General features: G+C 44.8%; 1 protein-coding gene across 1 annotated transcript; it reads left to right on the top strand.

The window, feature by feature from the left end:
- The first annotated feature begins 4,214 nt into the window (after positions 1-4,214).
- Positions 4,215-11,417, top strand: LOC119349329 (putative clathrin assembly protein At2g01600). The gene is made up of 15 exons (XM_037617340.1): positions 4,215-4,410; positions 4,582-4,651; positions 4,837-4,934; positions 5,503-5,641; positions 5,730-5,857; positions 5,983-6,075; positions 6,186-6,236; positions 6,946-7,011; positions 7,101-7,166; positions 7,269-7,349; positions 7,435-7,512; positions 8,352-8,528; positions 8,599-8,674; positions 8,763-8,887; positions 10,729-11,417. The coding sequence occupies exons 1-15, from the start codon at positions 4,321-4,323 to the stop codon at positions 11,092-11,094; spliced, it is 1,704 nt and encodes a 567-aa protein (XP_037473237.1). The 5' UTR covers positions 4,215-4,320; the 3' UTR covers positions 11,095-11,417.
- The last annotated feature ends 1,720 nt before the right edge of the window (positions 11,418-13,137 follow it).

Raw genomic sequence — 13,137 nt, 5'->3', positions numbered from 1 at the left:
TTCCTTCCACTGGCGAGGCTGGACATGGTCCACGCCTCCACGCCACGTCAATGCATGCCGTGCAAGTTGGGTTAGTTCATTGGAGTTATGGTAGGCAAACAAATCATTGTGGAGCAAAAATGGTGGCCAAACAGGGGATGGGCAACAACCGTGATCTCATTCATGACTAATGGCTGCTTTGGAGGCCTGGATATGGTACCGGCAATGATTAAGCAAATACGACGGCCGGCAACCGTCCTCTGGCTTGGCTTGGCTTCGCTCGCATCGCAGCGATTGATTGATTGATGATCATTGCGCCAATAATTCGGCCTACGTTCATTTTTTCTCCCCCTGTGAAATACTCCTCCCTTGGTACTAAATTAAATGTCGCTGATTCAAAAGTTGTACTCACTCCATTCCCATACGTAGTGCGTATCAGGCTGGTTGTAATGGAAGTATCATATACTAGTATCATGTATACGATACTAGTGTATGATACTACCTCCCTAATGCATAGTATCATATTTTAGTATCATGTAGTACTCTATTTATTGTCATGCATGAACATGACACAAAGTAGCATATCATTTTTCATGATACGGTATCATGATATTATACTCCACCATCTCTTTCTTCATTTAATGTTATGCCACCTCATTAAAATTGTCTAGTTGGCATGCATGATACTAGTTATGATACTACCATTACGACCAGCCTTGGTTTTTTGCTAGAATTCCACAATGTATTGCGCATGAGCTGCTTTGGACAGACATTACCCTCAACTGTTCATTGGATGTGCAGCCACAACCACATGCATGTGTACAGAGTGTGTGCATGCAAGGTTACTTTGGTCCAAAAGGACAACCCCACGTCATATGCCTTGGTTTTGGAGCTACAGACCATGCGCACTACATATTGGACCAGAGGGAGTACTGAATCAGCGACACTTGTTTTAAGACTTACTAAAGTATTACTATTTTATAAGATCTTCATGAATAATTAATAAAATGGTTGCATGTATCGTTCAGATGGCGAGGCTTTTCAAAAAAAAAAGACGGAGGGAGTAGGAATTTAACACTAGCAGTACAATTTTGTGTTGAGGACTAGTATTCCATTCTGAAAGTATTTGTTATCTTGTTTCTTTTTCTGATGAAAGAGAGTTGAATGTTTTATTTTATGGCTTGGTATAGCACGGGTCCAGCGGCCTTGTGTGGGCGCCGGTGTCGGTTTCGCCTTGCAACGGATCAAAGAGGAACGCCAGGGAAGCAACCGAAAGGCGGAGAAGCCAGCGCCATACTTTCTGTTTGTTTGTTTACTTTTCTTCAGGTGACCCTCCTAACTAATCAACGTCATTATACTACTACTAGTACTCCGTTTAGTTTATGCCTGACGGCCGGCTGCATGGGAAAAGAAGATTCAGACAGCGAATCGGTCGGGACATACCCGCTCAATCGTAGATAAGGCCTCGCGGTTCTCGTAAATCCAATCTCAATGCCAACCTTGGTTAATGAACCAATGCATTTCCTGATTGTAAAAGAAAAAAAAACAATGCATTTCCTAAAATGAAGTGTATAGGAATGTTATAGGATGGTACCCTTAGAAATTGCATTGCCTCATTCCTACATAAAAAAAAAGGTTTAAGTGGATGTGTCGTTTCATGCAGAAGCATAGAAAGTGAGTAGTATTTATTTATTTTTTTAATTTTGTGAGTAGTATTTCTACAAACCGAATGCATATACATAAAATTCTCCTCTGGAATCCTAACCCATGTTTTTCCTATGATAATCCTCCAAACCAAATGAGGCCTTAGTGTATGCACTTTTACAAGGAAAGCTCATGAGGTTTCCACGGTTAAAGCATCTCCGTCTAGATTTGCCAAATCCGACCCCTATACGTCCGCAGACAGTGACCGCTCATCCCTCATTTTCCCTTCATTGCGTCCAACTACCTCATATTAGATACCTCATACCTCAAATCCATACAAAAGCATGCAAATATACATATTACGTAGATAACCTAAGCTAGCCTACACTATTCGTAATTGCCGGAGATGTCAACGAACTCCATGCCGGACGACCCTGCCTCCTGGTGGATGGCTGCCAGCCGCACCTCCGGCGCGCCGTCATCCAACTCGGTGAACATCTCGTCGATCTCCACATCCCGCTAGCGGAGGAAGCGGTGGTTGGCCTCCACCTCCGTCTCCGACTAGAGGGAGTATGGCCTGCTTCTCCGCCTCCTCCTCCTCCCGGACCACCTTGAACTCTGTCGATGCGCATGCCAAAGCCCGCATCAGGAGGCGCCGAATCCGCCTCCTCCTCTCGCCCCGTGTCCACCATGGCCGCATCCTGCTCATGCTTCCCATCATCCTCAGTCTCATCCACCTCCTCGTCTGGTCCCGGCGAGCCCAAAGGTAGGACAACTGCGATCTGGGATTCACGCCTAGCCCGGATCTCCTCAAGGAGCTGGAGCCATCACTCTGGTGTGAGCATGGCGTAAGTCATGACCGGCCCTTGGGCATGGCTAGCGGCGGATGACGGGTGAAATGTGGCCGTTGCGGATGGGAGGGGAGAGAGATGTGGATGGGATAGGGTTTGGGTGCTGGCGTTCGGCTTAATAACTAGACTAGGGACCTCGGGCGGTGCGCTGGAGCGGCGCCATCGAGAATCGGAGGAGATGCCGCTGGGGCGAAGGGTGTAGGAGTTTTTCCTTCTGGGTCCCATTTGTCAGTCCGACGTGGCGGACGCGCCCGGGCCTCCCCATATCCACCCCAAATTTGGCTTCGATATGAGGGGTGTTGGTTACGCCTGGTGTTTGGGGTCGGTTTGAGGAGACTGGGTGGGTAGATTTTCTTTGACCGGTCAGTGACCGACCCGTCCACCCGGGCGTATAGGGGGGTTTAGGGCGCTCATCTGTAGATGCTCTTACCTGACCGGTGGATTGTTTTCTATGATAATTCGGTACTCTTTGTCGTGCTACCAGTGGCGGAGATTTGAGAACTCAGAAGATTAGCCGTGAGTTTAGGTTTAGGAGGAGCTTATCATTGCAATATTTCTCATGGAGCATGTAATTGCCCATGCATTGCAATGAGGCATGAATGTTCTAATGATTTAACATCATGTGTCAAACGTAAACGCTTCATAGTGGGCTCGTTCTTCCCCACCGCACATCTCTTCATAGGCTCCGACTTCCATTGTGGCCTAATCGACGTCGTCCAAGCAGATGGTTTGCAATGCCTTCATTTAGTATGTCAGTGTCATAATGAAATCATTCCATATGTCCCCTTGAATTCCACAACTTTGGGTTAGTATTGGTGCGCCAATGAGATTCGTGTCGCGTTACTCAAGCTCGTCAAGCACGGCCTATAAAGTAAAATAAACTAAAAATGACCTATATAATACTCCATCTGTTTCTAAATATTTGTCTTTTTAGATATTACAAATGGACTATCACATATGGATGTATATAGACATATTTTAGAGTGTAGATTCACTTATTTTGCTCCGTATGTAGTCACTTATTGAAATCTATAGAAAGACAAATATTTAGGAACGTAGGGAGTACTAGATTGTAAGTTAGAACATTTTGTGTCAGTAAACAAAGAGGCCATATAAATCCCGAAAGCATTGTTGGTATCACTTCTACACCAAAATCAAATCACTTCTCGCATTAGAATATGATGGGTGTAAGTTACATTTCAGACACCATTAATGTTGAATCACTAAAATATATACTATTCCTTTCGTTTGGAATTACTTAATAAATGTATGTGGATGTATTTTAGTTGTAGATACATCCATTTTTATTCATTTTTATGACAAGTAATTTCAGACGAAGGGAGTACCTCCGTTGGGAACGGAGGGAGTATTTGATAAACTGCCAAAACGCCTTATTTAGGAACGGAGGGTGTACTACTAAAGTGTAACTGCAATTTTATTTCAAAAAAAAAAGTGTAACTGCAATTAGCAAGTAACACAAATTTACCGTTGACAGGGGGTCCCACCGTAAAAACGGGGGCAACATTCGCTCGAACCCACGGAATTTCTCGAACCTTCCGCTCCCACGCGTAGAGCACGAGACGACGAGACGCCGTCAATCACCCGAAGCTGGCACGCCAGCACAGCACGCCACCCCACGCCAACTTTCCAAAAAGCACCCCGGACTCACCCATAATCACGCCCCCACCCCTCCCCTCTCCCGCGGGTCACACGCACTGTCACACCCGCCCGCGTCTTCGCGAAACCGTCGCGAACAAACACCCAACCCCGCACCCCACCCCACCCCCAAAGACGACACAGCGAGCGAGCGGCGGCCGGAGCCGGAGCCGAGGCCAGGGGCACGAAAATGGCGTCGATGCAGAGCTGGCGCAAGGCGTACGGCGCCATCAAGGACACCACCACCGTCAGCCTCGCCAACATCAACTCCGACTTCAAGGTCCGCCGGATCCGGAACCCCCCGCGCCCCCTTTCTGCGCCGAATTTTTTGACCTAAGTCTGCGCTCGAATCCGCCGGAGCCATGGTTTCCCCCTCGGGTGGGCGGGACGGCGGCGTGGCGCGAGGCCCGGATCTGCGCGGTTCTGACGGGGGGAATTTTTGTTTTTGTAGGATCTGGATGTGGCGATCGTGAAGGCGACTAACCACGTGGAGTGCCCGCCCAAGGAGCGCCACCTGCGCAGTGCGTTCGATCTCCTCCCCCACGCCCCTATATTTCGCTTGGCCTAATTTAGAGTAATCCGGGGCTCATAATTAGATCGTGCCTCTGGGTGGGAGGCTCGTAGGGGAGGGGATAAGGCCTGCTTTTCTTTCTGTTGGCGCTGGTGTTTGATTGATTGTGTGTGTCTCTGTGTGGTGGTGGTGCAGAGATTGCTGCGGCGACGTCCATCGCGAGGCCACGGGCAGACATCGCCTACTGCATCCACGCGCTCTCCCGCCGTCTCTCCAAGACACGCAATTGGATTGTAAGCTTCATTCCTGTCCATTAACTGTTTTCATGATGTTGTGTTGGATGATAGCTTTATTACTGGCTCTAGTGGCCTCTTAGGAGGTGTTTAGTAGGAAGTTGCAGTTGCTGCATTATGTTGCCAATCTATAAGTTTCCTTGCAAGGTGTGACCCAGATTGGTTGTTGTGGTTCCTCACTGGACGTTGGATTGTGTTATGTGTTATGTCGATGGATTTTCCGTTGGAGATATTTTCAGAGTGTGGACTGAAAATGTTAGTACTGTTTATTATATCAAAACAGATGAAGAATCATATTAAATGTTGGAGCCAAATGTGTGGTGTTAGAATGCCAGAGCTATTGATTATGCATATTATCGGTCCATTTTTGCTGGTTCAACTACATCATAGTGCTGTATTCTCATAAAGCCATATGTGATGATTGTGAGTGTAGTCCTGCATAGTTAGGTTAGTAATATCAACGATCAAGTGAAGTGTACACTTTAAAAACGATAAAATCCATAAATATTTCAGAATCTTATAAGCAGTCAATTTATTCATGCCATGCCTATTTTTGTGTAACGTACAGGTAGCACTGAAGACACTTGTAGTGGTTCATAGGCTTCTACGAGAGGGCGATCCTACATTTCGGGAAGAGCTTCTTAATTTTACACAAAGGGGGAGGATTCTGCAGCTCTCAAACTTCAAGGATGACTCCAGTCCAATTGGTTAGTATCTCTTCATTTGGTAGGAAATACTGCTGGCCTGCTTATTCTCCTTTGATTTCCTTATGTACTAATATTGAGTGTTGTCCAGCCTGGGACTGTTCTGCGTGGGTTCGCACATACGGTCAGTTTTTGGAGGAAAGATTGGAATGCTTCAGGATCCTGAAATATGATGTTGAAGCTGAGCGTTTATCCAAACAAGGCCAAGGTCCTGAAAAGGTCTGAAGCATCATATCTCTTTTTGGCACAACAGATCAGTAGTTTTGAGTATCAAACATATTAAATCTGAGTACAAATTCTCGCTCTCTAATCTCTGCTTCAACTAATGCTATTTTTTTCATCAGGGACACAGTAGAACCAGAGACCTAGATTCCCAGGATCTGTTAGAGCAGTTGCCAGCTTTGCAGCAGTTACTGTATCGGCTTGTTGGATGTCGGGTGAGTATCTCTTCACTCTAGCTAACAAGCTGTATATGCAAGAATCTCTCAGTTTCTGCCATTTTCACCTCTGTATGTAACATGACGCCAGTTTACTCTTGGTATTGCAGCCAGAAGGAGCTGCAAATAACAACTACTTGGTGCAATATGCTCTAGCTTTGGTAAGCTATAATTGTTTTTACCGTAGATTTGTTTGTGCCCTAGCATCTACTGTATTTTTTCTTCTAGGCTTACTACTTGAGAGGCATTATTTGATTTCACATGAGGATATCCTTCATAAACTCATTTGCCAGTTCCTGCTCTTCAACCTATCTTACTGATATTGGTGAAACTGGGGAAAACCACTTTTCTGTTATTTGTGTATAAAAATTAGCTGGACCTTGGAGGAGCTGCAACCAACGGAACTGTCTAGGGAACTCCTTTTTTAACTCTTCAGTTTGCACCTTGTCCTCTTTGTTTTAAGAAAACTGTAGGAGAGTTGTCTGTGCCTTGCCTTTCTAATTGTTTCTTAGACACTATCGCCTATCGCGTGATGTTGATCCTTCCTTCTGTGTATGTGATTCATATCCTGTCCAATGACAAACATTTCTTCCAATGCTACATATTGGTTAATGCTCAAGCATATTGTTAAGTATCTGTACTATTCATAGCTGTGTTGACCGTAAGACATCTTGTAGAATTATTTAGTTATACACCTGTTTTTAGATTATATTCTAATTTAGAAATTATTTATCTTAGCTTTAGTATTCCTGTTTTGTGTAGCCAGGTAATCAAATAAAAATATGCTGTCTTCTCAACCTGAGCACCACTTCTAATATGCTGATTTGACTGATGGAGTGAATGACTGATGACTGACTCTGTTTTATACAGGTGCTAAAAGAGAGTTTCAAAATTTATTGTGCGATAAATGATGGAATTATTAACCTTGTCGATAAGGTAAAATATCTCTTCAAGTGAAAATTTATTACTTCGTGCGATCATCAATTTTCACACAAGATATATTAATTTTTTGTGTATGTGTGTAGTTTTTTGAGATGGCAAGACATGAAGCACTTAAGGCCCTTGAAATTTACAGGAGGGCTGGCCAACAGGTAGCTCCCGTGCCCAGGAGATGATATGGAGTGTATCTGGATTCTGAGATCAAAATTACTGTGCATCTTCCGATTCTTACCCGGTCTGGTTCGTTGATGCAGGCAGGGAATTTATCAGACTTTTATGAAAATTGTAGGGGTCTAGAACTTGCAAGGAATTTTCAGTTTCCCACTCTGCGGGAGGTGAGGGTTTGTGCTGGTTGTTAATCTTTCACTATTGGTAGCAATTTTTCTGGGCATGCCATCTCATTTAAGAAATTTCCCTCAGCCACCACAAACATTTCTTGTGACCATGGAGGAGTACGTGAGGGACGCTCCGCGTATGGTTCCGGTTCGAGAGCCACTGGTGAGTGCTTTGGTGGTACTGTTAAACTTATTGTTTCTGTTTTTTGTATATTTGCATGTTTTTTGTCCTACCAATCATGTTATTTGCATCTTGTAGTTTAGGGACCTATTGTGTATTGTGCATTTGTTAATTGTTTCATTTATTTGGTGATGAGCCTGTTTCATTGATGTTCGATGCATCCGGCATGATCCAATCTGCAGTTGATATCATATGATAGGTGTGATACAAATGCATGCGGGGAAAAGGCAATACTAAAATGCACTACTGGTCCTTAGTTTAATAATAATTTTAGTGGATGTGCAGGAGAAATGGCTACTGTAATTTCAGCATGCAAATTCCCTTAGATTCTGTTCGCGATTGCTGTGATTATTGTTATAATTGCCATGAACAATATGTATAATGTCTTAACCTGTGTAGCTAGTTCAGAAAAATGAATACAGAATAGTGGCAGGTTTGCATGGTTTGAGTAAGCCGTTTTTGAACAACCCTAATAACCATTAGCAACTTGGTTAAAAATGCTAGCCAACCACCATAGTATCTAAAATCGGCTCAATCAAATGAGACTATATAACCCACTACACTGCTAAACAGAGCCTTAGCATGAGCCTCATTATTTCTTTATAGTTTATAGTGGTTTGCATCCTTCAGTCATACCTTTTATGTGGTAGAAATACCATGTCTTGCTATTTTGAACAACATTATAAGCACATGCACATCAACACACATAAATTTGACTTATCCTTGTATGCTATGCCTGGAGTACGACTCCGTTAGCTTTTGCTGTTTAGTTGTTACTGGCGGGAAGTCAATTCATAAATTTTTGCGCTGTCCTTTATCAGGAATTTCCTGAGAGGCTTCTCCTTACATATAAACCTGAAGAATCAGAGGAAGTTCCTGAACCCGATCCCGTCGAAGAGGAAAGGCCACCAGTTGAAGAACCTGTTCCAGTACAGCCCATCCCAGAAGTTGTTTCACCTCCTACCAAGACTGTTGTGGCTGATACTGGTGATCTCTTGGTAAGTAAAGAACACATAATTAATATTGAATGCTATGATTTTGGCAATCTAAATATCCTTTGTTCGGTAGGGCTTAAATGACCCGAGCCCTGGTGTATCAGCAATAGAGGAGAGCAATGCTCTTGCCTTGGCCATAGTTACATCAGGTAAGAACTCAGGATTGATTCTTAGCGACTTTCAATGATGTTGCTTAATCAATTAAGTGATAGTTCTTTTTGCATCTGTATGTATTAGACGCAAGCACTTCAACAACTGGCAGCACTGCTTGGCAAGATAAAGGATTTGATCCAACAGGATGGGAACTCGCCCTTGTTACTGCTCCAAGTAACACAAATTCATCTGCTACAGATAGTCAATTGGTTGGTTTCTCCACCTTTGCCATTCTTTTCTTCTCCGAGGATATTTATCCTGTTGATAGTTTTGGGCTGTTGGTCATCGTTGCTCGTTACAAGGGTTACAAACCCTGTTGGTTGCCAGCAGCCAGTTAAGTCTATTTTTAGGTTTTCCTGGGGGGTATCCATAATTCCATATGTTGTTTGGGGGCGTTTTTGTATTGATTGGGGTAGTATTAGTCGTCATCTGTTTGTATTTTCAAGTTACCTAGAAATTGAATCGCATGTAGAGAACCATCGCGGCCTACCCAACTTGTTTGGGACTAAAGGCTTTGTTGTTGTAGAGAACCATCATGATTGTTCAACCATGCTTGTGGCAGAAGAAATGTACCTCATGTACTGATATTTGGATATGGCACCCATATTATTCTGTTAGTTTGACGCACAACTCCTCTGAAAGTACACGTGTATAACAAGTTAGAAAATTGTTGCAACCGGGCAGTAGGCGTATATTTGTGAGGACGGTGAGTTATGTTCTGCTTGATCTTCTTATGCAGTAGCCAGTAGGCATGTTAGGTTGTGCAGTGGGCCAATAAAAGCACTACATTTACCATGCAGAAGACACGAGCTAGGTCATGTCTAAATATTCACACATGGCCAAAGATAGCTCATGATAATTGCTTTTGGACCAGTTGTTTTCGTTGATGCTTTGCTCTGTAATTGTTGCTGTTCCGTCTTGAGTCACCATACAAATTACAGCTATTTGGACTGAATTAGACATTGCCTGCATTATACCCATGACATAGGCTAGTGTGGTTCTCAGTCAAAATGTGAAGTTTGTTCCTGTGCACTTCCTCTGATCTTAAAGTGCGCGTTGTCAGACCCCTGATAGATCTGACAGAGATTCAGAAATAGTAGCTGAACTAGGGATCGCTAGGAATACTAAGAATGCAAGGGTATGGGGAGTTTCTACTATATCTCTGCAATAATCTTAGGAACTGCGCATGTCTATTTATATCCCGTTACAAAATTCCTCTAGCCAGTGGGGTAGGTAACAGTAAACAGCAGGAAGGTAAAATGCAACAGTAGAAGATATTGGGCGATTGAATTAAACTCCAGTCGCCGATTGTAAGTGTAAGCATCTAAGCTGCGTGCTCTATGTTCTCGTCCCCCATCCAAGAGTCAGAGCTCCAATAGATTCAGAGTGCATATCCACCTGGCTATGGCACATGATCCCTGAGTGATATTAAGAGCACAGCTTTAGTGTGTAAACTTCTATGCCCTGCCATCAATATGGAGCTTGTGCGAGGAAATAAGGAAGAGCATAAGTATGATGCTATGATGTGTGCATTCCCATTTATTTTTTGCTTATGTATAATTCGTCTGGCGTATGTCTCATTTACTGTCATGTATAGTCATTACACTGTGTTTATAGAAGTGTTACATTTTTACGCCTTGTACTCTCTCAGTAGGCTGTCTGAAGTAGATTCAGGGTTGAGGTACAAAAAGAGGAGATTCAGTTTTACCGTTCCATGCAGTTGAAAGTGTTTGCTTTTATATTGGTACCTATTTATGTTAATCTGTCTTGATAGTCTTCCACATAATGTTCTTGACAAAGGATTTTAAACCGGATGTTATAACATGCACTGTTTGTTTCTATTGTGTAAAAATCTAAGGGTGCACTGTTGATTGTATTAGTTTTATGGGATTGTTGTTTTTCTCTTGAGCCCTTATTTTTTGGTAACAACGTAAGGCATTATCAGTTTATTATCAGTTTCTTTGGATTGTTAGCAAAATGGATTTCTACTTTATTTGGTGAAGCTCGTTTCACGTGCAAAAGCCTTAAATTTCATCAACTCTACTTGCAGGGTGGTGGGCTCGACAAGCTCATCTTGGACAGCCTTTATGATGAGGGGGCCTACAGGCAGTCACAACAACAGCAGTTATACGGTTCATCAGCTCCCAACCCATTCATGACAAACGATCCTTTTGCGATGTCGAATCACGTCGCCGCCCCGTCGTCAGTTCAAATGGCTGCCATGTCTCAGCAGCAGCAGCAGATACCAACGATGATCCATCAGAATCCCTTCGGACCACCAATTCAGCCGCAGCATCCAGGCGCTGGCCCTGGCCCTGCAGCAGTAAACCCATTCCTGGATAGTGGCTTCGCCGCGTTCCCGGCGGCAAATAACTCGCAACAGCAAGCCAACCCATTTGGTGGCAGCCTTCTATAGGCCTGCGATAGGCGAGGAGCTAATAGTATACCCCGAGCAAATGCGATTTTCGTGTGACTGTAATATGCATTGTGCCTGGCTCTATTCATGTATGTCAGAAATCTGTGTAACGATATGTGTATTCGCTTCGGCACACGGGACTCTGCCAAGTGACCCTTGCTTGTAAAGAAAACGTAGCGGCCTGTGTAACATCAGATATAAATAGTAGGACGTTGGCTATATAACAAAACGGCGAGCATTTCGCTCGTTCTTTTGTCATGGCTGTTCAATTGCCATCTCCCACATTCTTTGAAGATGCCCATGTTAACATGTTATCTCTTGCACACTTGTCTAATGCCATCCTCCTGGCCTCACTGTGGAGTATGGAGTATTTCCTTTGCTATGATATCATGGAGTGTTTCCTTTGCTGTGATAGTTACACTTTGATGGCTGAACTGTCCTGGCTAATCTACTTGCTGAATTATGTAAACTTTTACCGGCTGTCCAAAATAAACTCGGAAACGCAGACCGGCGGCTAAAGTGTGCTGTTGAAGTATCGGTAGGTAAGATGTCGTCCCTTCCAAAAAAGAAAGTAGGTGAGACTCACAAGGGAGTGGTGCCGATCATCTCGCAAGGACCAGTGACTGTACCGTTCCCCATCATATCATTGTCCTCCCCGTTTCCGCATGGGATCGACGGGAGCTGATCGCCTTCTTTCGGCAGAAAATTGAAGCAGGGTGACTGCTGACAGTGACTCCAGGTCTCAAATTACAATATCTCACCACTCACCACCCTAGCTATCGATCTACTCTGCTGAACATGCTTGTCGTCTCGTCTCATGGGTTAAAGAAAAGCAACTGAGAGACAGAAGAATCTTCAACACCAGCGATCGATCCGGCGCTTGGCCTCGTGAGAAGTCCCCCAACCCACAACCTAGCGTAACATGGCTACACGTACGAACTGTCCTCCTAGCTTCTGTAGGTCGTACGTGGGTGGGAGGGTGGATCTCTGGCACAGTTGCGCAGGTGAGCAGGTGAATCTCCTTGGCTCCAGTCAGCCAGGCATCCGGTAACTCCTTGAGCTTGCCCAGATCGTGATTCGCCAGCAGGCATCCAGATTCAAGAAGCTGTGCCGTCGCTGCCTCGGCTTGATTCCCGGGCGCTCGACAGTGCGATCCCGCCGATGAGACCGCTGCCTCGGCTAAAACGGGCAGCACCGTCAACGTCGACGCCCTCTCCCCATGAAAACACCACTACGATATACCACTTCTTCTCCAGGCTCCAGCTGATGGCTCACCCGATGGACGGAGGAATCACATCTTCTTTCCAAAATACAGTAAGATACTTCCCAACTTGAACCAAGCAGAGGCTTGATCCGCTCCGAACAATCAATAAACTTTGCCTACTCCCAAGCTACGGTACTATAGTAGTACCACACTACGATCATGCAATGAATCAGCCATAGGTACCGATCTCACCGAAAGCAAATGCTACGATATACTACTTCCAGTTGCATGGTGCAAAGGATTGATCTACTACTTTGATGAAAGAATCGCTCAACAATCTTTGCAATATTGTACTACTACTCCAAAGCTAAGCTAATCTAGGACTGTACTACGCTGCAATCATGTTGACCAAAGCAGCGACGGTATCAATCACGTGGGGCCCGGGTATCAATCGGCCGGGGCCCAGGTATCCACCACGCCAATAATTTAGCTCCACGTACGTCAGGGACACACCACCACCCAGACACAACAATATCTCCCCGCTGTTGTGCTAGGCACCAAAAACCGTCGTCGACGCCACCACAAGGTCGACGCCACGTGCCCCGGCGAGGCTTGCGGATGCAGCAAACAATGCCATCAATGGCGGCCCCATGGCCATGATGGAATCTCATCATCTCATCGCTCGCTCCAAGCGTCAAGCGACCTTCACCAGGTGAGCCCTGGGAACTTACGGACGCAGCAGCCGAGCTTGCCAATTGCAAAGACGATATGGGTCGCCGATGGTCAGAACATCTGCAGCCGGACATCTCAATCCCGCCTCAAACGTCCGGTAGGGCTGT

Source organism: Triticum dicoccoides, chromosome 1B (genome assembly GCF_002162155.2).
Source record: "Triticum dicoccoides isolate Atlit2015 ecotype Zavitan chromosome 1B, WEW_v2.0, whole genome shotgun sequence".
Taxonomy (NCBI): Eukaryota; Viridiplantae; Streptophyta; class Magnoliopsida; order Poales; family Poaceae; genus Triticum; species Triticum dicoccoides.
Note: the sequence above shows the minus strand (reverse complement) of the source record. Positions and strands in the feature narration are given on the sequence as shown.

Coding starts and splice junctions, on each gene's coding strand:
- LOC119349329 (XM_037617340.1), top strand. CDS start 4,321: ATGGCGTCGATGCAGAGCTGGCGCAAGGCGTACGGCGCCATCAAGGAC. Junction 5,858..5,982: donor AAGGCCAAGGTCCTGAAAAG/GTCTGAAGCATC, acceptor TTTTTTCATCAG/GGACACAGTAGAACCAGAGA. Junction 7,513..8,351: donor TTCCGGTTCGAGAGCCACTG/GTGAGTGCTTTG, acceptor GTCCTTTATCAG/GAATTTCCTGAGAGGCTTCT.